We start from the raw sequence: 23,810 nt of genomic DNA on the forward strand, positions 1-23,810 counted from the left end.
CACATTGAGAAAATATAAAGAATAAGAGTGGTTAATATATCTAAATAGACCCAAGCTTATTGTCTTAGGCTTTTGGGTTATAAGTGGTGTTCTAATATGCGTATTAATTTATTCTTATTTGACTTCTTTGGTGTTTCTCTCCTCAACATATTCAAAATGTAAGTTAGTAAAAAAGAATTTTAAATATGGAGATTTTGACGATGGGGAGATCATTGCCGAAGATATGGGTGGCTCGTCGTTAGCGAATGCTTGGTGTTCATGGTCATTGACGGTCGGCCCTCAATGAGGAAAGAGGGAGGAGGAAAGAGAGAGATTATAACTTCCATATGAAATGGGGGATGAGATAGAGAGATGAGATGAGGAAAGAGGTAGGAGGAAAGAGAGAGAGAGAGAGAGATGAGAGAGTTCATAATTCACACGTTTTCTAACTTTGTCTTTTTATTTTTATTTTTCTTAAGGGTCCGAACGTGGCACAAGGCAACATCAGACTAGGCGGACACCGCGACAACCAGCATCCGCCGTATATAATCTTCTCTTGGATTACATACACCAAAGAGTTTGTGAACATGTTGAAAGGAGTGAGTAATATAGTCTGGGATTTTGTTCATCAGTGACAAAGGGAAAAATGCGATTGTTGAAAAGAGAAACAATAAAATAATCAAAAAGTATTGTTGATTATGAACAAAATAAAGTAATATTTTGCTATAGTAATTGCTCAGAGGTTAGTGATCAATGTGTTTTACATAAGTTGAAGGTAACCGGCTGGAATTGATTTTTGTTTTATATTAGCTAAATATACACAATATATGAAAGTTTTAGAACAATTGTTGTATATCTTTTCAGTTAATTGCTTTCACTTGGTCGCTCGTAAGTGTCTCATTCAATTGCCTTTTGTTTTATAGGATTATTATATGTTTCATGATCTGTCAAATAGAATAGTGTTTGCAATTATATTTTTATTTTATATGTTGATACGGTAGTCTTAATCAACTTGTTAGATTAACTATTATTAAAAAAATTAGTTAAAACTATTATATCCTTGTGAGTTAATTATAAAATAAAAAATATAAATTTTAATATTACTCTTGAGCTTAATCCATTGCTCACTGTTGTATGTTTGGAAGTAATATGTACGTGGCTTGTTCTTAAGGAGTAGCTCAATCACTAGTTTGAATCTTGATTCATTTTTTTGTGTAGACATGTCAAAAAAATAAAATTATATATATATATATATATATATACACCGCAACTGCAACCACCTTTGCCTTGGGCGGTTATCAATTTTTAATAATCGCAACTGCCTAGGCAGGTAACAGTTATTTTATAACTTACAGTTAACGGTTATTCAATCCAATTATATGCGGTTTTATAACCGCTTTTTTGTATGGGCTTTTAGGTTATTTAAGTGTTTTGGGCCTTTAATCGGCTTATTTTAAGGGTTTAAGGTCAAAATGTTGGTTGAAAAAAAACATGTTTTTTTTGGGCCAGCCAACATTTTTTAATAAGGCTTAACCCAAAACATCACCTGCCATATTATATATTTCACATATATAGTCATAAGTAGCCCAAATCCATTAATCCAAATACAAATGAAAAAATTAATATATTTTATTAATATAAAATATTTAATATATATATTTATATTATTATATATAAATGAATGTGGTTAGTAGTTATAACTGCCTTGTACTACCCCTAAAACTAGTCCATGGCTTTAATTGGGTACCGAAGGCTTTACCTTGGAGTTTTATCCTCTCAAAAATGTATTTTTTATTTTTAAATACATAATTTTTATAATTTTAACTCCCAAAAATTAAAATATTCTCTCCCTAAAAAAAGTTTTTTTTTTTTTTTTTTTTTCAATAATAATTTTGCCATCTCGTATCACAATGTTTGATTCGGCCCCTGCTTGGATCACTAGGATAACTTACTATTGCTTAATATTTATTTATTTTTATAATGTAAATTAAACTTTAAAAAGTTATGTTTTATAACACACATTGTTTTTTTGGACGGTATACATTGATATTACGAGAATTTAAAGTAAAAATTTAAAAAGTATGGGTGCGAGATTACCCCACGTTTGAGATAGGATAACCTCAACCGCCCGATTCCTCATATCATTAATCAATCCAGTCACGGGCCACGTTTACGGCTGAGGATTAGATTCCATTAATTCCCGTGGACCTGAGCACTACGGAACCCCTGCCGAGTCCCAAAACCCTAGCCCCTTTTTTCTCCCTCTAAAAGCACAATTTGCTCGTTTAGCAGTCGCGCGGAGCAGCAGCAGCAGCAGCCATGGTATTCTCTTCCCCCTAAAACCCTAACGACGCATAGCACCATTTCTTCTCTCCATCCCTTCGTATACCTCCTCTCATTTCTTCTTCTGTTGCAGGGTATCGATTTGGTCGCCGGTGGCAAGGTCAAGAAATCCAAGCGAACCGCCCCCAAATCGGATGATATTTACCTCAAGCTACTCGTCAAGGTCTTACCCCGTCTCTCGCTGCGTGTATATATATGTTTTTGTTATTGTATGGTGGCTATGGAGGATTTGATTTGTGGCTGACGTGAAATGTTGATCTATGAACAGCTGTACCGGTTTCTTGTGCGGAGGACAGGGAGCAAGTTCAATGCGGTGATACTGAAGAGGCTCTTCATGAGCAAGGTCAACAAGCCGCCTCTATCTCTCTCCAGATTGAGTCGTTACATGAAGGCCAAGGTGCTTCTCTCTCTCTCTCTCTCTCTCTCTCTCTCTGTAGTTTTATTTGGTTGCTGAGAAAACTTGAGGAGAAAAAAATAGAAGAATTATATATATATATATATATTGTTTTTGGTCTCAGTGGAGTAGGAGCATATCACTTCTGGTCTCACAAAGTTAGAAAAACCCTATGTTTGGTTGCTGGGAGAGCTGCTTCGGGTCTTTTTGGGATTGCAGTTTCAATCTATTTTATCAAATATTTGTTATGTGAAATAGTTATTTTGTTTGAAATTTGCGTTTTTTCAAATAAGCACCCACTTGTCTGCCTATAGAAATGCTTTTTAAATTAAGTGATTTTTTAAATTGCAATGCCAAATACCTTACATTTTGCGATATCTTTTAAAAACACAGATTATTCTTGCGAAATCGTAATCCCAAACGCACCCTTCGTCATTTGTTTATTGTGGGGTTGATTTTGGAGTAGAAGAGAGTGTAACTTACCAATAGAAAATATATCTAAAGTTAGTTATAGATGGATGATAAGATTTGATTTAGCATCCAATGTGGGTTAAGATTTGAAATTTAGTGTTTTCTGTGCTATTCTTAACTGCTATTGCTGATTGAGATTGTTTCTTACTTTCTTACAATTTATGATTGATATGGTTTTGGGTTTGGTTTATAGGAGGGTAAGATTGCCGTGGTTGTTGGGACTGTGACTGATGACACTCGGGTGTACGAAGTTCCCTCGCTGAAAGTGACTGCCCTGAGGTTCACGGAGACTGCGAGGGCTAGGATTGAAAAGGCGGGTGGAGAATGCTTGACATTTGACCAGCTGGCTCTCAGAGCCCCTCTTGGGCAGAACACGGTATGTGCTTTAGATTTATTACTGGATTCATTCTGTTTACTGTGCCATACCAACTAGTTCTGTAGTTTGTGTTCTCTTGGTCCTCTATAGGTAAATTGTTGCTATTTCAAATGAGTTGAATAGTTTTGACTAGATATGCTTGCTTAAATTGACTTTTAGTGATAAGCATTAGATGGTTGTCAATGAAGCATATTGCTTGGAGTTGATAGATTTGCAAGTTAAATTGCGATTGGATGAATATGTCATTTGCACAGATGGTTTAGTAGAAATTAGAAGGGACAAGCATAGTGTTCTTTTCTTTAATAAATTATTGGCTTTTGGTGTTATTAGACTTCTTTAGTGATTCCTTGAGTTCATTATTTGTTGAGCTTCTGTGTGCTTTATGCTTGTGATTCTTGGTGCTTATACACTAGTTGATGGGTTGGCTAAACAGGATTTAGAATATTCTAGGCTGCTAGGATGTGGTGCATTATATTGATGTTGCGATTGAAGGGATTTAGAGCCTTTGAGGCCTTCTAGGGAGAAAGTTTTTCTTGTTGGTTTATTGAAAAGTTGTCCCCCACAGGAAAGGGAAGGGGGGGGGGGGGGGGGGACTAGTAGAAATCCACTACATAGAGGTAACCGCACGAGGATTATATTGTGCTAATGCTCGGATAAATACCAAGTACTTGTGTTGTCTCTCACCCAAGCACTAGTTCAATCAAGGAATTGGAATCTTGGCTAATGATGTGGGGAGCATACCCATTTAACAGAGTAGGTGGCCACGGGACAGATTTTTATGGCTTCACGTTTCTGTTTTTCATGGAGTTATCTGTGCTGGTTTTGCAAATATTTTCTTTGAATAATCTATCTTTCACTAGGTCCATATATACTTACTGGTGGTCCAGATGGAGTGCTATGTTTGATGTCTAATAGTTAGGTACTTTATTGGAGGGTTGTTCGAGGAAAGTTTAGGACATGAACATGAAGATGCAATTTTTTTATTGGTAACATGAAAGATGCAATTTTTGCTTGTAAATACGATTTCTTGTTCTTCTGTGTGACTGACAACTGGATGGTCCCCTTTGGTTCTGGATCCTAAGAATCTTTGTAGGAGCTGCATGGATGCCATTAACTCATGTCCCAAGCATAGGATTGCTTGTTAAATTTAGAATGTCTAAGTTGAACTCATGTATAATCTGATTTTATGCATTGGGCTGCAAACATTTAATTTTTTTTTTTTTGTTCGTGTGTTTTTGATACTTCTAGATACCCCTGACTGCTGTTGAAGGATATGCTAATTCTGGAGGCTTTGTATTTCCCTTGCTTGTTTTAATGTTTAGACATGTTTAAGCTGAATAAAATAGGATAATGGAAGCACATGAGTCACATGATGGATCTTTCAAAATTTTACTGAATCTGTGCATTTGTCGTTTTGGGTAAATAAAAGCAGGATGGGTAGTTCTGGAAAGTCTAATAACTGGGTTATTGTTTCTATTCAATTGATACAACTTCATCAATCCAATCTTAGTGAAAGGATGTACTAATTAAAACGTATCCCATGTTATGTTTTAGACTCACCGATTTTTATCAAAATAAAAGGCATTTTTTCTATCGTTGTTCTTTTTGGTAAATTGAGAGGATTATGGAAAATGATCAATGTCAAATGCTGCAGGTTCTCCTTAGAGGTCCTAAGAATTCTCGTGAAGCTGTGAAGCACTTTGGGCCAGCTCCTGGTGTGCCACACAGCCACACAAAACCCTATGTACGTTCAAAAGGAAGGAAATTTGAGAAGGCTAGAGGAAGAAGGAACAGCAGGGGCTTCAGAAATTGAGTTGCTGAACTCATGCAATTATGGTTCCCATTTCATGTCTTTTTTTCTCATCCTTTCCAAGGAACACATGTTATCTTTAGCGGGTTTTCTTTTGCATTTCCCGTTTTCCGGTATGGATATATTTTCCTTGTAGAATTGAAATCTGCTGCTAGATGTTCGAAGGTATTTTTGGGTGCTTTTTAAGTGTAGCGGTGCCAAAACATGATTTTGAATAGTTTTAAGCTGACATTATTATGTTCTAAATTATCTTGAGTCATGCAAATCAATGCTTTGAAATTGACAGTGTCCATACTTTGGTTGTGCTGTGCCCCATTTCTTGTTGTGAGCCTTGTGTGTGTTTTCTGTGAAAAATTTGCAGGTTGCGAGTAGGCTGTGTCATCTGTGTAATTGTTGGTGGGCTGCATTGTTCTGCAAGCTTATGAGGAGGTTGCTGATGAGGCTGCAACCTTGAGAAAGTCATTCACACTTTTTCACGTCTATTTCCACACTTGCGTAGTTTACTATACTATCATTGGATTAAAATTTAATAAAAAATTTATCATAAATCCAATAGTTGTTTTAAACGCCATCGTATATTGTTACCTACCCTTCTTCTCCGACCCTTTCTCTCTCCATAAAATTACACCTCTAAGTCATATACCCCAGAATATGGCTGATTTCTCTCTCTCTCTTCATAAAATCACACTTCTAAGTCGTATATCCCAGAACATGGTTGATTTCGGGGATTAGCTTACTATAGATTCCTTGTCTTATCTTATATGGTTCCAGCTCCGAGCGCCCGTCCTCATCTTTTTCTCTACTCATCTTTCTCCTCTACTGCTTCAGCCTTTTAGCTTCAGATCACTTGGATCGAACCAGTGCTTCACCATCTACAAATCAGCTCGTTTCTCAAGAAACCCAGATTGACAAGCCAATTCCCAAAGGTCCACAACAGTTGTTACAAATTGTTTAGTGAACCCACATATGGATTCCCTTTCCATTATTTGCTATGTGCTTGAGATTTAGTATGGTTGTTTTGTTCTCTCTCTGGGTCTGAGATTTAGTATGTTTTTTGTTTGTTTGTGAATAGTATGGTTGTTTTGGAATGATGGGAAATTGTTGTTTGTTGCTCAGGTCGAGTTCATTGAAGAGGACGAGATATTTACCCTCCCTTTGACGAGTAATGATATGTACTCATTTCTTATCGCACTCTTATATCGTTGGGCTAACTTAGATCAACCTTTATTAAAAAAGAAAAAAAAAAAAATCGAGAGTTGATTGATACTGCCACATCAGCTCCGTTGTATGAGAATGATAGGAGACGAGTATCGAATAATCTTCTTCGACTATCTTTTGCCCGGCACACATGTCCAAGTGTGTACAATGGTCACGACGACGTCGTTTTAGTAAAATTAAATTTGGATTGTCCGTATCTTTATCTGGAGATTGTTGTTCTTCTAAAAACATTCAAGTCCCATCTCTTTTTAAAACACCTTTTTGTTTGAAAAAAAAAAAATTTTAAGTGACATTAAAAGGGAAAGTAGTTTTATCTTTAGAGTGTTGTTTTAGTATTTGTTAATATTTTTGTTTTGAAAAAAAAAAGGGGAAAGTTCATATACCCTTCTTAAACTACCACCCAATTGACAATGTCCCCTCAAACTTTAAATTGCGACAATGTACCCCCCAAACTACCAAAACATTGTCAATGTTCCCCTCATTGACGAAACTACCCTTAGTAAATTTTTTTAAAAAAAATATTAAAATTTCTGGAAAAACCTAAAAAAAATCTTTTTATTAGAAAAAAAATTAAAAAATTTCGATTTTTTTTTTTTTTATAAAAATTGAAAATTTTTCGTTTGTTTTTTTGTTTTTTTTTAATGTTTTCTTTTATAATTTTTAAATAAAAATTTCGGTTTTAAAAAAAAAAATCGTTTAAAATTAAAATAACTTTTTTAAAAAAATTAAAATTTTCGTTTTAATTTTTTTTTTTTGAATTTTAGGGGTATTTTTGTCATATTGATAAATATATAGGGGCATTTTGATATTTTTGCTAGCTTTGGGGGGGATATTGACAATATTTTGATAGTTTTGGAGGTACATTGTCGCAATTGAAAGTTTGGGGGGGACATTATCAATTGGGTGGTAGTTTGAGGGGAGTACGTGGACTTTACCAAAAAAAAAAAAAAAAAAAAAGTCGTCCAACAAATCCCCGCTTTTTTAACTAGAAATCTCAGACCCACGTTGTCCTTCATCCAATCTTCCCCTCGGTTCACGCACACATGCGCATCTTTGAGAAGGAAGTAAGTGGAAACAGAAAATTCAGACAAGGTGATACTAATTCATTGCTCACAACTGCATTTGTTCCTTAGGATCTCAAGAACATGTTGCTGTCAGCACGAATTAAACACATACAGATCATTCATAGTTTATTGTCTGGAGTGAAGGGCATCACCCTACAACACAGCAAAAAATAATGTTGATGGAGATATTTAATATCATTCTTTTATTAAACCTGAACCACACCCCCTCTGATTTCTCTTTCAGAAATGTGCGGAAGTCTTTGCTTATTTAATTTTCAAGCCAGAAGAAAACAGATACACCAAGGCAACTGAGCACCTCTAGGAAGATCAGTTAACACTGTTGAGAATCTTCTTCACCACTTCAGAACTTGTTGATAAATTCATAAATGTGTGCACTGATCTCCTCTGCCTTCTCTTGGTTGATAAAGTGAGCAACTCCTTCCATCACAACCACGTCTTGCAAATAAGGCACATCTTTCTTGAAGCCACCGTTGTGTACATATTCTTTGATGCCTGGGATATTGTAGGTGATGTCTAATTCCCCCACAATGAACTTCGCTGGCGCTTTGATTTGCAATCCAGTCCATGGTGCTGTGAGCTCCCAGTTTCTGCAAGATGAGAAAAGCAAATAGATCATCATTCTCTCATATCGACTCATCCCAAACTAAAAATCAATAGAAAGAAGCATATGTGAAACTTACAGGGTAATAGCTCGATAGTAGTTCAGTCCTCCAGTGAAGCCTTTCTGGCTAAATTTGCTTGCATAGTAATTAATATCTTCTTCTGACAACCAACAAGGCAAGGTATCTGGAGTTTGCAATCCTCTAAATCCTACCTCTTTTGGTACACATAGAGGAATCGGACCAAAAAGTGAAAAGAACTTCTTCAGTAGTATTGCAGTATCTACACAAGCAAAATCTTTTTCAACTTCTCCAGGTTCCTGCGGCAGATTTTAGTGTTTTTATGTGAGAAGAGTCACATAATTAAAGAAGAAAACTATATATGACTACCATTATTAAAACTTATAATTTAGAAAAGAGAAATAAGAACAAGGAAGAGAGATTCAGAGAAATAAGGTAGTTCGGCTTATGGTCTACGTCAACACATCAAAGCTCTTCATGGCTACATTTTTCCTTGATATTTTTGATTGTGTACTTCTTATTTATAGAAAAAGAGTATAAACATTACAAGTCTTTTCTACTTTTACATTAACAACAATAAAATTAATTTATCCTTTGTAACTCAAGACTCTTGAGTTATTTGTCACTTGAGTTATTGTAACTCTTGTCTCAACAATAATACCAACACCAATGAAAAATTTGCAAAATCATGATAGTATACGCCTAAGAAGTAAATTATGGTAATACACGCCTAAGAAGTCTCCAAGATACCTTGATATAACAAATTAGGAACAGTATCTTGCATATTCCTATTCTAGAAATGCTACTATATATGAAAGTGCTTATTTCTAATAGTGATATTAACTCCCACAAAGAGTGTGCACTTGAAAGAAAAGCTAACACCTGAGTTTTTTCACAACAAAAAAGATTGAATTCTACATTAACCCACTCCTCAATTTGACATTATGATTTCACACATAAAAAATATAATTTTAAATCAAATCACAAAAAATACACTTCAGACATTTTGAAAAATAAATGTTTTCAAATTGTTATATTTTTAAATCACAGAAGAAAACCAAACATACCAAAAGCTAGGACAAAACCTGCAATTATCAACTAGCCAGACCCAAACAAAGTACAAGGAAATCAACCAAATTAAAATACCTGAAACCTGCAAATATAATAGTCATCACCAAACAAAGCCCGGAAGCCATCCACAAAACTTGTCGCCGGGTTCCTAGGAAAAAATGGCACGCTGATGTTGACAACAGCTTTGACTCGGTCTGGCCTGAACCAGCAGAAGTACCAAGCCATCATAGCTCCCCAGTCATGGCCAACCAAGAAGACCTGGTCGACACCCAGATGGTCAAGAAGGCCGACGAGGTCTCCGACGATGTGGAAGGCAGTGTATCTGTGTCACCATATCCGCGGAGGTCGGGGGCAATGCAGCGGTAGCCGAGGGAGGAGAGGTAGAGAAGCTGGGGCGCCACGAGTACCAGAGCTCAGGGAAGCCGTGGACGAAGAGGACCACTGGGCCGGTACCTATCGAGGCTATGTGCATGTTTATCCCATTTGTGGCTACTACCGTGTGCTCTATCTTTTCCATCTTTGATCTCTCTCTTACTCACGAGAGTTGTTGTGATGTTACAAATATTGGTTTTATTTACCTATTAATTTTTTTGACCATTTGACAATAAAATCCATTCATAAGTTTTTGAACGTTGGGCAATAAAACTTTTTATAAGCTATTTTTGATTTTATTTACCTATTAATTTTTTGACCATTTGACAATAAAATCCATTCATAAGTTTTTGAACGTTGGGCAATAAAACTTTTTATAAGCTATTTTTTTTAACCGCTGGTTTTAACATATATATATATATATATATATATATATATATATTCTTTACCGTTGGTTTTTATTAAATTAAAACATTTTGTCTTCAATGAACTTTGTTGACCGTTTGCTTTAATATGTGGATTACATGACCGTTTGTCTTATAGGTTGACATTTGTTTTAATACATGGATTACATGACCGTTGGTTTTTAATCACATGGATTACATGACTTGATAATGAGTTTTAAAAGAAAAAAAATTCTCCACGTCTATATAAGCAAGTGTTCAACTTTAACAAAAAATTATCAAAAATATTACTCTTTAGTGAGATTTTCATTTTCATGCTCTAGAATTTTTCTTCGTTACTAAAGAGAAAAAATAAAGTTATTTGCTACTCAATTTTTCATCCTCTTCAATTTGAGAAAGGGTTGTTCATTTGATCTTCGTTACTTGAAAGTGCGTTCTTAACAAAGGTAGATGCTATAGGTCTAATCTTGGGAGGTTGCGTGTCAAGAGATCTGATCGCACCGAGTCATACACTCCGGGAGGCACGAAATCAACATTTAAAGATAACGCTCTTGCGTGATTCTATAGCTTTGTGAGATTTTTCCTTGCTCTATTTTTTTATTTATTGTATTCTATTTATCTTATTGTTAATTGTTCGAATTAATATTATTTAGCATCAATAAGAATTTTTGCACCATCCATTTAATTTTACAACAATCTTAAAGGTTGATTATGGATGCACAAATTCTTGCTGCTGCTAAAGTTCTTCCAGATGCTACAAAAATTGAACCTTTTGATGGAAATAATTTTAAACGTTGGCAACAAAAGGTTATTGCAGTTTTAGATTTTACAAAAATTTCTAGTGCTCTAATTGAGCCTAGACCGGATGAGGAATCTGAAGAACAATCCAAAGAATTAAGAGATTGGGAGATGGCTAATACATTATGTGTGAATACTATATTAAATTCTTTATCTAATGAATTGTTTGATGTTTATTGCAATTTTACTATTGCTAAAGATTTATGGGATGAATTAGTTGGTAGATATGTGATTGAGGATGAGGGTACTAAGAAACTTGCTGCAAGCAATTTCTTACATTTTCAATTGACCGATGAAAAGAGTATTACTTCTCAAATTCATGAGTTTCATACTATAGTTGATGAATTAGCCAAAGAGGGTGATGGTCTACTCGAAAGTTTTATGACCCAGTGTCTTGTTGAAAAATTACCCAACTCTTGTAAGGAGTATAAACTCCATTTTAAACAAAAGAAGACTTTCATGAGTCTTCAACAAACCATAGTGCATATTAAAATAGAATAAATGAATAGGTCTTTGGAAAAGGTTAACAAAGCTAAGGAAATTATTTCCAAAGCTAATTTAGTAGAAGATAGATCTAGTAGGCCTCCACAACACTACAAGAAATTTGACCATAAGTCCAAAGGAAAACCTTGGAATAAGAAGAAAAGACTCAACACATCTCATTCTCTAATACAAAAGAAAATAATCAATTGTTTTATTTGTGGCAAAGCAGGTCATTATGCAATGGTATGTAAGCAAAGGACTACCAACAACTACAGGGGATCAATATCGCAAATGTGATAGAAGTGGAAGAGATCATTGCAGCTGTCGTATCCGAAGCTAACATGACTACAGAAGTAAAATGATGGGTGATTGATTCCGCATCTATTAGGCATATTTGTGGAAATAAAGAAGATTTATCCTCCTACACACCAATAAAGGAAAATATTGAGTGGATAATTGTTAGAGACAATAGATCTGTGCCTGTGGTAGGCAAAGGAAAAGCTCTCTTAAAGCTAACTTCGGGTAAAACTTTTCACTCTCTGATGTTCTACATGTTCCTCATTTCCGACACAATCTTGTTTCGGTACACTTGCTTGGTAAGGAAGGACTTAAGGTTTTATTTGATGGTGGCATTGTTACCATAACTAAGCATGTAGCGCCCCGGAATTTTCAAAATATTTAAATAGATTATTTTGATGAGGATGTTATTTTGATATTCATTTTAGCCTATGATTTTAATTCTTGGAAAATTTATGATATTACCGAGAGTGATAATTAGAGAATGGTAATTGGTGAAATAATATGATAGTAAAATGGAAGGTAGAATAATCAATGGTAGGTATAATAGTAGATAGAGATTTATAGATGGAGATTTATAGATAAGTACTAGTAGATGGAGAATTAAGATGGAGATTAGTGGATGAAGCTTTATAGATGAAGATTGGTAGATGGAGATGGTTTCCTATAAATAGAGTCCTCACCCTTCACAAATTTCACCACTCCACTCCCTTCTCTTCCACATATTCTTCATTCTTCCGTTTTCTACTCGGTCTTTCTTCTTTCTGAAAGTGTTTACACGAAACAGAGAGAGAAAGGGCGAGACAAAGCGTTGCAAGAAAGAAAGAACACGAGAGAGAACGGACTTGAGTAATTAGTTTGAAAGATATACTAGTAGTGTTAATCAGATTGGAGCAACTAGATCATTTGACCACTTTTAGCTTCAGTCTAGAAGTAAGTAAATTCACTACCCCTTCTAAAATTACTTCATGTCATGCTATTTATTTATTCTTGTATCAAACTGTAAATGATTATTTTATTTACCTGTCATGGATATATGTTGCATGCATGAAGCATTTCTAAAAGAATTATCTAGAAAGTTTCTATTTCTTTAAACGCTTTATAAGTACAACAAGTTTATATTTGAAAATGTTTCCATTTTGAGAAAAGAAAGTTGAGAAATAATGATGATTATAAGAAAGAAGAATGATGATAAACCCTCCTACATGTTGCCCTAAGATGCATTAAAAGAAGTACAAAGAGAAGTACAAGAAATGAGTTAAATTTTTATGAAATGAGGGCACATGTATGGAGGAGCGTATTTTTGGCCCCAAGATAAATAAGGATGAGAGGAGTTCGGTACCGATACTCGGATGGAGGCGAAACCACTGAAGGAGGCTATGCCAGAAGGTGGTATTCCATCAACATGACCGTTGAGTGCACCAAGAAAAGAGTTAATTGACGGTCGGGCATGGCTGAGGCCACAGTTCAGTGCCATGGTCACAAGGACCCGTAACCCTCGTACACAGGGGCAATAGTGTACATGGACCCTAATATGAGAAAATGATAATATAATTTCAACAATGATTTACTATGATGATTTTCAATGATGATATACTATGATGATTTATAGCGATGCATTATGATGATGACCTATAAAGATGATTTATGACGATGATCTAATAATAGATGTAATAGTACGTATATGCTATGAAAGATGCAACCGTACATACATGTATTATTATTATGGCTGGATGTATTTTTATTTGTAAAAACAATTATCAAAACTGAGAACAAGAAGCAAAACTATTTATGGTTGTGGATTTTACTTGCTGGGCCCCCTTTGGGCTCATTCAGTTTTATTTTTTGTTTTAAGATAGAAAGGACGCTGGAATAGAAGGCCGGAATGGGGGCGGGAATAATTATTAACTTTCAAAGTCTTTTCATATCAATTATTGTAATAATATGATATTCCGCAACTAAAGTTTAATGTTTTCTAATTTCGCTTGTAATAAAATCTCTTGAATAATGTTTTATACATTTATCGTATCCTTTAAAATTAAGTACTCTGATAGACCTTATAGATTTTTGCAAGAACTTTTGAAAGAAGAAAAGTGGCAAACTCAGCCTTAACGGGCTGGGGATGTTACAAAGCATGATGTGTTTGGTGGTAAAAACTATGAAGATCAAGGTCTTTTTGTATTAAATGTTGTTAATATTATTAATGAAAATTCATCTTCTCGTGCTTACTTGGTTGATTATATTAATATTTGGCATGGTAGACTTTGACATGTAAATCTTGGGTACATCAAGAAAATGAACCGGAATTATTAATTCACTAAGCGAAACGAATATGGATAAATGTGAAGTATGTGCTGAGACTAAAATTACTAAAAAAACCTTGTAAATCTATTACAAGAGAAAATGAACTTCTTGGCTTAATACATAGTGATTTGGGTGATTTAAAGTAGACAATGACTAAAGATGGTAAAAAATATTATGTGATATTTGTTGATGATTACTCTAGATTTACTAAACTTTATTTATTAAGATCCAAAGATGAAGCCCTAGAAATGTTCATAAAATACAAAATTGAAATTGAAAATCAAAAGAGTAAAAGGATTAAAATACTAAGGACCGATAGAAGTGGTGAATATGAGTCCAATCCTTTTAAGGAATTTTGTGAACAAAATGGCATAATACATGAAGTTACACCTCTTTATTCACTGGAATCTAATGGAGTAGCCGAAAGAAAGAATAGAACTTTGAAAGAAATGATGAATGCTATGCTTGTTAGTTTTGGGCTACCCACTAACATGTGGGGGGAAGCCATTTTTTCGGCTTGTCACATTCAGAATAAAGTGCCTCATAAGAAAACAGGTAAAACTCCTGACGAACTTTGGGAAGGTCGTAAGCCTAGTTTGAAATACCTCAAAGTGTGGGGGTGTTTGGCAAAGGTTATGCTACCCGAGCCTAAAAAGGGGAAACTTGGCTCTAGAACTTATGATTGTGTTTTTATTGGTTATGCTTGCAATAGTTCATGTTATAGATTTCTTGTTATTAAGAGTGATGTTTTAGATTACAATACTATTATTGAATTTGAAAATGCTATCTTCTTTGAGAATGTGTTTCCTTTGAAAAATAAGGAAAAATTATTGCATGAATCTTCTTTTACCTTTCATGAAATTGTTGATGATGTGCAAGAATTGAGGAGAATCAAGCGAGTTAGAACGGAAAGAAATTTCGGTAATGATTTTATTGCTTATATTGTTGATGATGATCTGATATGTTATAATGAAGCAATCAAATCTATTGATGCACCTTTTTGGTTAGAAGCTATTAATAATGAATTAGATTCAATTATGTATAACCATACATGGGAACTTGTTGAGTTACCTCCTAAGACCAAACCAATTGGTTGTAAGTGGGTGTTCAAGAAGAAACTCAAACTGGATGGTACAATAGATAAATACAAGGCATGCTTGGTGGCTAAAGGCTACAAGCAAAAGCAAAATATTGATTATTTTGACACTTATTTTCCGGTTACTAGAATTGCATCTATTAGAATACTATTTGCTATTGCTTCTATTTATAAACTTGTGGTACATCAAATGAATGTCAAGACTGCCTTTTTAAATGGTGATTTAGAAGAAGAAATTTATATGGAGCAACCCAATCCCCTGTCAAGAACACAAAGTTTGTAAATTGGTGAAATCTTTGTACGGATTAAAACAAGCTCCTAAACAATGACATGAAAAATTTGACAAAGTGAAGTTGTCTAATGCTTATTCGATTAATGGTGGAGATAAATGCATTTATAGCAAGTTTAGTAATAATGAAGGTGTCATTATTTGTTTATATGTTGATGATTTGCTTATTTTTGGAACCAACATTAATGTTGTGCATGAAGCTAAAAGATTTCTTTCATCTAATTTTGATATGAAAGACATGGGTGAAGCTAATGTTATATTGGGCATTAAAGTTTTTAGAGATAATAATTGTATTTCTTTATCTCGGTCACATTATGTTGAAAAGATGCTAAAAAGATTTGAGCACTTTGATTATTCACCTATGTCTACACCATATGATTCTAAAATACATTTGGTTAAGAATCACGGTGATAGTGTTTCACAAGAGAAATATGCACAAATCATTGGTAGTTTAATGTTCTTGACAAACTGTACACGCCTTGATATTGCATATGCTGTTGGTAGATTGAGTAGATATACTCATAATCCTAGTGTTCAGCATTGGGATGCAATCTCTAGATTGTTGAGATATTTAAAGGGCACAATTAATTATGGTTTGTCATATTATGGTTTTCCTGCTATATTAGAAGGGTATTGTGATGCTAATTGGATTTCTGATTTAGATGAACTAAAGCCTACCAATGGCTATGTGTTCACATTAGCAGGAGGAGCTATATCTTGGAAGTCCTCCAAACAAACTTTCATAGCAAGATCTACAATGACGGCAGAGTTAGTTGTCTTGGAGAAGGCAGGAACTGAAGCTAAATGGCTAAGGAGCCTTTTGAATGATTTGTCTTTAGATGCTAACCCAGTTCCACCTGTTTGTATTCATTGTGATTGCCAGGCCATAGCTCGAGCCAAGAGCAAGATCTATAATGGGAAAAGTCAACATATCCGATTAAGGCACAATATTGTGAGGCAGCTTATTGAGACTAGTGTAATATCCATGAATTTTGTGAGGTCAGAAAGGAATTTGGCGATCCTTTGACCAAGCCACTAGCAAGAAGGCTGGTGAGTGAAACATCGAGGGGGATATGACTGATACCCAAATGATGATACTGTGATGGATACCCAACCTCTGTGATTGGAGATCCCATGAATGAGGTTTAATGGGAAACGAAGTCACAAGTGATCATGGTGTGGTATTGTCATTCTATGTTATTTCACTATCTTGTTGATAAGATTATTGATGAGTCCATCCCTATGGTGTAAGACAGTACAAAGATGCATGGTGATTAAGGATGAGTTTAAAACTCTTAATGGTTCCATAGTCCCTACCTGTTGGGATGGGGTATTACCTGCACACACTCTTGATAGATATCACCTATGTGAGTGTGGAGGTGGTGCTGCTTCCTATGAGACTTGGGTAGGTCTCTAGAGCACTCATGAAACCCAGGAGCGCATAGCCTATATAAAGTGCCAACCCGCAGAACAACCCAATTTTTTTTTTGTTGATTTTAATTCTTATTTATTTATTAATTTTCCTTTGGAAAAAGTTATGTAGGTGATAAGCTTGCTCACTTTATGAATTTGGTTAAAAGAGTCTAATTCTACCACAATTCATTAAGTTCCTACTTATTTATCCTAGTTGTGGTTTAAACTTTCGGGTACCACATCGATGCATGCTTTTAATCTCCTTCTACTCTAATATTTGTAACATGTGAAAAATTGTTGTGATGTTACAAATATTAGTTTTATTTACCTATCAATTTTTTGATCGTCTCCAGTCGATTGAACTACCCTTTGCAGACCTGCCTACTTACTTTAATTTCTATGTGTTGTGCCTTGGCTGAGCCAAGTTTTATGTGTCATAAAACTTGGTTGGTGCAAATTACTGAATGAATGCTATTAATAAAGTATCACATTTTTATTCAGATGCCACATATTTTTGAGTGATAAGATAATTGTTGGGAATAAATGTAAAATTAGTCATTGTGATTGACCTAAATTATAAATCATTTCATGCAGTATAAAAAATAATTCGGAGATACTCGAGGTAGATCAGAATAATAATTTAGTTCATGCAGTCAAATTCCGTCAAAACAATTGACGAATTCGGTTAGTGTGTTATGTCAACACCAATGAAATGATAACGCATGCCACTTTTAATGCAAAAATATATATAAATATATAAAACTTAATTTAATTTAATTTTATTTCTTATTTAAAAAAAGTGGCAGCCACCCCTCTAAAAAATTCATTTGATTTGAAATGGAGAGTATCCAATTAGTGTATTTTAGAAGGGCAAAATAGTTCAAAAAATTAAAATGACAATTTTACCACTCTAAAAAACACTAACTAGATACTTCAATTTTATTTGAAATTGAGATGATCATATTCTCTCCCCAAGGGTGGCACCCATTTTTTTTTTTAATTTAAAATAAATAAATAATTTTTAAGTTTTTAATTTTTAGTTTTATATATTTATATAATTTTTTTTATTGAAAGTGACAAGTGTCATGATTTTACTAATGATGACATGGCACACAAACGGAATTGTCAAGTGTTTTGATCGAATTTGACTGCAGGAACTAAATTATTATTTTAACTTATCCTAAGGATTTCTAAATTATTTTTTATAACACAAGAAATAATTTATAATTTAAACCAACCTAATTATGAATTCCCCATCCAGGCATCCAGTAAGGCAGTAACTGACGGCATCTCTTAAAAATTGTGTGAAATATTTGCAAAGTAGAAAGGGTTCGTAGGAATTTATGTGTGAAATAGTTTCAGTTATTTGCACTACTACCCCTGTCCCCCTTTGTTTGTTTCCATTTTATTTTCTTGTTTTTTTTCTGTCTATTACAATGTCTTATCATGTTTACCCATCATCTGGCATTGTAATTTGTAAGTTCCCTCGTGCTTTAATTAGGGTCAATAAGTTTTTTATTTATATTTTTTTATAAATTTAATAGATTAAATACTAAATTTATAGAGTCTACCATTAATTTATAAAATAAAATAGACAAAGTATAAAAAATATATATATATTAAACCCTTTTTAGACATTCTCCGAATCTGGTGGCTGGCTGCGTCACAAGGTCAACCATTTAAAGTTGATTAATTGGGCGGCTAATTGTAATTAAATCAAGCATTTACAGCACCCCATAGCCTTTGGAGTGGTCGGCCACCCCAAAAACCAGATAAAAAAGAAAAAGAAAAAAAGAAGAGGTTCTTTTAGCCCTTGGGTTGGCCGGACCAAGGGCAGAGCAAAATGTTTAACACTACTTCATCAAGAAGATGCAGCAGTACCAGCACGTGAATATCACAACTCACCCAAAACTGTATGACAGCAAATTTAAAGGCCATATATATATATATATATATATATATATATATTTTCATAGATGAGATAGTACAAGAAAGCAAAATGGATTGGAGCATCAAGCGATTTATGACAAATATTGCTGGGTTTTTTCTTGAGAAACATTTCATCCCTGGAATAAGAGAAGAAGGCCGACATGAGACTGTGGGGAAGAAAGACGAAAAAAAAAAAGAAAAAAGTGGGGGGTCTCTTGTTGGTGGTGGTCCAGCGAGGCAGCGATGACATTAATGATTCTGTCTGGCTGGCTAAAATCCAATTTCAGTAGGGCCTTTCTCCGTTTGGGTAAACAAACAAAAAACAGAAGACAGGACAGAAATGACTTCACCAGTCAGGAAGTACAATAATTCGGGAAGCACAAAGATGAGAATGCAATATGTGCCAAATGATATTTGTCACCTTTCATGTGAGAAGCAGATGTCTATCTTTGTAATTGAAATATGGGTTAAATATTTTAGATTCTTCTGGAGTTTGTCAATTTTTTTTTATTTTCATGGAATTTTATTTTTATTATAGGAGGTCCTTATAGTTTTGATAATAAACTAAATTAGTCCTCCGTCAATTGACCGTTAGTTGACTTAACGAAATTTTATGTGGACCAATCAAATGTTGACACGTGGCACCTATTTATTTATTTATTTATTAAATTAAAAAAAAATGTATTTTTGAAAAAAAAAAAAAAACATAAATGAAAAGAAAAACAATTGGGGGTGGCCTTGGCCATTTGAGGGCGGCCGAGCCACCCCCTTTGGCCATGGCCACCCCCATCTGGCCGGATTGGGGTGGCTTGGCCACCCCCTTGGCTCTAAGGGGTGGCTCGGCCACCCCCATCTGACCAGGCCACATCCAATTGTTTTTTTTTTTTTTTGAAAATACTTTTTTTTTTAATTAAAAAAAATTAAATATGTGTCACTTGTCAACATTTGATTGGTCCACGTGGAATTCCATTAAGTCAACTGACGGAGGACTAACTTGGTCTATTATCAAAATCACAGGGACCTCCTGTGATAAAAATGAAACTCCAGGAGGAAAAAAATAAAGTTGGCAAACCCCAGAGGGATCTGAGGTATTTAACCCTTAAAAGAAATATGTATTTCTCATATACAAATAACACATGTTATTTTTATAAAATAGATTAAAAGAATTTCTTCAAATCCAATTTTTTTAAAAAAAACTCTGTCCAATCGAAAACCAGCGGTGAGCTTCACTAGTCAAGAGTTGAGAAGTTCCATTTTAATTTCAAATCACACCACAAAGCTACACTTTATGAAGTAACTAATGATATGTCCTGAATTGATAAGGAATATACTGAAATACACATGTTCCTTAATTGCTAGGATAGAAAAATAAAAAATAAAACCCTTCTCAAAGTAATTTCCATTATTAACATATCAAAATAACATAAACAATTGAGGCTCTAGACCCCTATAACAATTTTTTTTTTTTTTAATAACGGGATCCTTAAGACAGGGTTACTTCGCATACCACCCTTAAAGGGCAAATTTCAGACCAGCAAGTTGATAATGTAAAACTTGGCTTTGTAGCTAGTGTTTCCCTAAACAGGATTTAGATCCATGATGGAAGGGTGCAGGGGTCCGTGGGGTTATTTGCCGAGGGATCCAAAAGTAATTTCATACTATTCATTTCAAATTTAATTTTAATATTTTTATTTTTTACATCACATCAATCACATTTTACAGTTATTTAAATAAAAAATTACTACAAAATAATTTTATTATTATTATTATTATTTTTTTATATCAAACATTTTTCATTTTTTTCTTTTTTTTCTTTTTTTTCAAGCCAATGGCAAACAGACCCCGTGATTTCAGATGCAATATCTTCAAGAGTAGTCATATCACTAATTAGGGTCTTTGACTGGTTCTAGAAGCTGTAGATGCGGTAGGTTTAACAGCAATAACATGTATTCTTACTGCCAACAAACTACACGATTGAAGAGATTGTTTCCTTTTGCCTCTGATTGTTTCCATTTGTCGTTGGCTTGCAGAGTTTGTTTTCTTTTGACTCTGATTGTTCATTAGCATATTCATTCACTGCTCACAACTGCATTTGTTCATCACAAATCTAAATTCTAGTAATTTACTCCTATTCGGATGACGTAATTTTTGGTATCAACTGAAGGGGCATATATCGCCCGAGCATAAATTTGATCATCGGGATGAAGATGTTTTTATTGCATTAATTCTTTTATTAAAAATTTGAACAACACATGCATCTTACGTAGTAAACACTCTTAAGACTCTTTCCAACACTAAATCAGACTGTCTAATGTGGAAAAACATCAGCTGCAGATCGAAACACTCAGGAATTTAGTAATCAGATGAACTTGTTGATAAATTCATATATGTGTGCGCTGATCTCCTCTGCCTTCGCTTGGTTTATAAAGTGAGCAACTCCTTCCATCACAACCACGTCTTGCAAATATGGCACATCTTTCTTGAAGCCACCGTTGTGTACATATTCCTTGATGCCTGGGATATTGTAGATGATGTCTTTGTCGCCCACAATGAACTTCGCTGGCACTTTGATTTGCAATCCAGTCCATGGCGCAGTCAGCTCCCAGCTTCTGCAAGAAGAGAAGAGCAATGTTTCACATGTTAGAGAGGATATGTGAGATGTCTCACATTGCTCAAGTGAGAAGAGGTTTGGCTATTGACTTTATAAAAACTTCTCCTCTAGTCTCACATTGTCAAGATAGAAAGTTAATTCCTAATCTCCTCGAACTTTAGTGTGTAGAGATACATATATTACCGACCCACCTTAATCTTCTCTCTCTTGTCTAAATCCTATTATCACAGGTCACCCATCTAAAAATCAGTAGGAAGAAGCATATATGAAACTTACAGGGTGCTTGCTCGATAGTAGTTTAGTCCTCCAGTGAAGCCTTTCTGGCTAAATTTGCTGGCATAGTAATTAATATCTTCTTCTGACAACCAACAAGGCAAGGTATCTGGAGTTTGCAATCCTCTAAATCCTACCTCTTTTGGTACACATAGAGGAATCGGACCAAAAAGTGAAAAGAACTTCTTCACTAGTATTGCAGTATCGACACAAGCAAAATCTTTTTCAACTTCTCCAGGTTCCTGCGGCAGATTTTAGTGTTTTTATGTGAGAGTGTCGCATAATTAAAGAACAAAACTATATATGGCTAAGATATTGAGCTCCCAATCGCTTTCAGCCCCTCACAACGCAATGAAAAAGACAAAAATTGCAATTATCAACCAAATTAATCTACCTGGAACCTGCAAAAATAATAATCGTCACCAAACAAAGCCCGGAAGCCATCCCCGAGATTTATGGCCGGGTTCCTGGGAAAAAATGGCACGCACAAGTTGACAACAGCTTTGACACGGTCCGGCCTGAACCAGGAGAAGTACCAAACCATCATGGCTCCCCAGTCATGGCCGACCAAGAAGACCCGGTCGATACCCAGGTGGTCAAGAAGGCCGACGAGGTCGCCGACGATGTGGAAGGCAGTGTATAAGGCTGGGGAGGGCGGGGCATCAGTGTCACCGTAACCACGGAGATCGGGGGCGATGCAGCGGTAGCCGAGGGAGGAGAGGTAGAGAAGCTGGTGGCGCCACGAGTACCAGAGCTCCGGGAAGCCGTGGACGAAGAGGATCACCGGGCCGGCGCCGATTGAGGCGACGTGCATGTTTATGCCATTCGTGGGTACCACTGTGTGCTCTACCTTCTCCATCGCCGTAGAATGCGTTTTTTCTTCTTCTTTGATTGTGTGGAGCCAGGTATGGCCCGTAACCGTAATGGGTCTGCTCTACATATACTAGAAATTTAAATTGCAACAATATCCATGACATAAAAGTTTTGGTGGCAAGAATTCACATGACATTAATGAATGGAGTCAGAGTAATTATAGATAAAGTCTATGGTCTTTTGTTATTTAAGACTTTTATGGGACAAAAAATAATCTTTTTATTACACTATAACATTTCTCATTAATGAATTCTGTAACAGTGTCACGTGGAATCTACTCAACATATTTTTGAAATTATTTTTTTACTTTTTTTTTTTATTAATTTTTTTATTATTATTTTATATCACATTAATTATTTTTTATTATTATTTAAATAAAAAAAATTTACAACAAAAAAATTTAGAGAGACAATGTTTTTCTAAATTTTAAATTACAACAATATCCTCGATAAACTATAAAAAAAAATTGACAATATCTCAAGATAAGCTAAAACAAACATTTTTTCAATAAGACAAAATGCTCCAATAAAATCGAAGAAAAAAAAAACGATTTTTCGTACACCATTTTTTTAAAAGCATTTTTATTTTATTAATAGTATTTTCGTTACTTGAAAACATTGAGAAAGAACATTATCTCAAATTCTCAATTAAAAGTTGATTACATAAATTTTTTCAAAACCAATTTGAAAATTTTTTCATCTATTTAAAATAGTGTCAAATATTTATAAATATTTAAGAGATAATTTTGAGTAATTTTATGGAGTCTATTTATGTCCTATTTTTATTTTATTAAAAATAATGTGACAATTAAAATTACTGTTAGACTTATGATTAATTATTATTAAATTTTAATTTAAAAATAATTTTAATACAACATCATTCTTAATAAGACATATATATAAACTATTTAAAATTAATCATTAATTTTTGACCTCCTGGCTGACTTTAATGTTCTTTAAAGGTGAAGGGACTCATTTGTCCCTTATTCATACGTCAACGTCAATGAGCTTTGATAACATACTCTTTGAAGGTGATGCCATGCAAGTTATCCACGCAATTGACTTACAAGGGCCATGTTTGAGCAGTTATGGACAATTCATAGAAGGCATAAATTTAGAGCTTTGTGGTGTAGAGAATGCCCGTTTTTTACATGTCTTGAGGGATGCCAATAATGCGGCGCATGTGCTTGCAAAATTGGCTACCGCCCATGTCACTTTCTCTACTTGGTTGGGGGATGCCCCTCCAAGTATAGGTGATATTGTAAGAAGGAAACAATATCTTCTTCTTGTGTGATCCTCTTC

The 23,810-nt window shown here is 34.6% G+C and overlaps 3 protein-coding genes across 3 annotated transcripts; 1 reads left to right on the forward strand and 2 right to left on the reverse strand.

The window, feature by feature from the left end:
- The first annotated feature begins 2,200 nt into the window (after positions 1 to 2,200).
- LOC132172893 (large ribosomal subunit protein eL18y) lies at positions 2,201 to 5,663 on the forward strand. Its single transcript, XM_059584453.2, has 5 exons — positions 2,201 to 2,301; positions 2,396 to 2,485; positions 2,591 to 2,719; positions 3,381 to 3,563; positions 5,218 to 5,663. The coding sequence occupies exons 1-5, from the start codon at positions 2,299 to 2,301 to the stop codon at positions 5,374 to 5,376; spliced, it is 564 nt and encodes a 187-aa protein (XP_059440436.2). The 5' UTR covers positions 2,201 to 2,298; the 3' UTR covers positions 5,377 to 5,663.
- Positions 5,664 to 7,684: 2,021 nt separating this feature from the next.
- LOC132172010 (epoxide hydrolase 3) lies at positions 7,685 to 9,849 on the reverse strand. The gene is made up of 3 exons (XM_059583432.2): positions 9,443 to 9,849; positions 8,357 to 8,595; positions 7,685 to 8,263 (listed from the first exon to the last, which is right to left on the reverse strand). Exons 1-3 carry the CDS (start codon positions 9,593 to 9,595, stop codon positions 8,017 to 8,019), a joined length of 639 nt encoding a protein of 212 aa, XP_059439415.2. The 5' UTR covers positions 9,596 to 9,849; the 3' UTR covers positions 7,685 to 8,016.
- An 11,099-nt stretch (positions 9,850 to 20,948) lies between these two features.
- Positions 20,949 to 22,555, reverse strand: LOC132171704 (epoxide hydrolase 2). Its single transcript, XM_059583092.2, has 3 exons — positions 22,031 to 22,555; positions 21,640 to 21,878; positions 20,949 to 21,361 (listed from the first exon to the last, which is right to left on the reverse strand). The coding sequence occupies exons 1-3, from the start codon at positions 22,493 to 22,495 to the stop codon at positions 21,112 to 21,114; spliced, it is 954 nt and encodes a 317-aa protein (XP_059439075.1). The 5' UTR covers positions 22,496 to 22,555; the 3' UTR covers positions 20,949 to 21,111.
- Positions 22,556 to 23,810: the final 1,255 nt, after the last annotated feature.

This window comes from Corylus avellana, chromosome 1, assembly GCF_965113065.1.
Source record: "Corylus avellana chromosome 1, dhCorAvel1.hap1.2, whole genome shotgun sequence".
Lineage (NCBI taxonomy): Eukaryota > Viridiplantae > Streptophyta > Magnoliopsida > Fagales > Betulaceae > Corylus > Corylus avellana.

Bases quoted from the DNA above. Each gene is read 5' to 3' on its own strand.
- LOC132172010 (XM_059583432.2), bottom strand. From the start codon at position 9,595: ATGATGGCTTGGTACTTCTGCTGGTTCAGGCCAGACCGAGTCAAAGCT. The intron at 8,596-9,442 runs GTATTTTAATTT...AATCTGCCGCAG, and splicing joins ATTATATTTGCAGGTTTCAG to GAACCTGGAGAAGTTGAAAA. The intron at 8,264-8,356 runs GTAAGTTTCACA...CTCATCTTGCAG, and splicing joins TACTATCGAGCTATTACCCT to AAACTGGGAGCTCACAGCAC.
- LOC132171704 (XM_059583092.2), bottom strand. From the start codon at position 22,495: ATGGAGAAGGTAGAGCACACAGTGGTACCCACGAATGGCATAAACATG. The intron at 21,879-22,030 runs GTAGATTAATTT...AATCTGCCGCAG, and splicing joins ATTATTTTTGCAGGTTCCAG to GAACCTGGAGAAGTTGAAAA. The intron at 21,362-21,639 runs GTAAGTTTCATA...CTCTTCTTGCAG, and splicing joins TACTATCGAGCAAGCACCCT to AAGCTGGGAGCTGACTGCGC.
- LOC132172893 (XM_059584453.2), top strand. The intron at 2,486-2,590 runs GTCTTACCCCGT...ATCTATGAACAG, and splicing joins ACCTCAAGCTACTCGTCAAG to CTGTACCGGTTTCTTGTGCG. The intron at 2,720-3,380 runs GTGCTTCTCTCT...TTTGGTTTATAG, and splicing joins GTCGTTACATGAAGGCCAAG to GAGGGTAAGATTGCCGTGGT.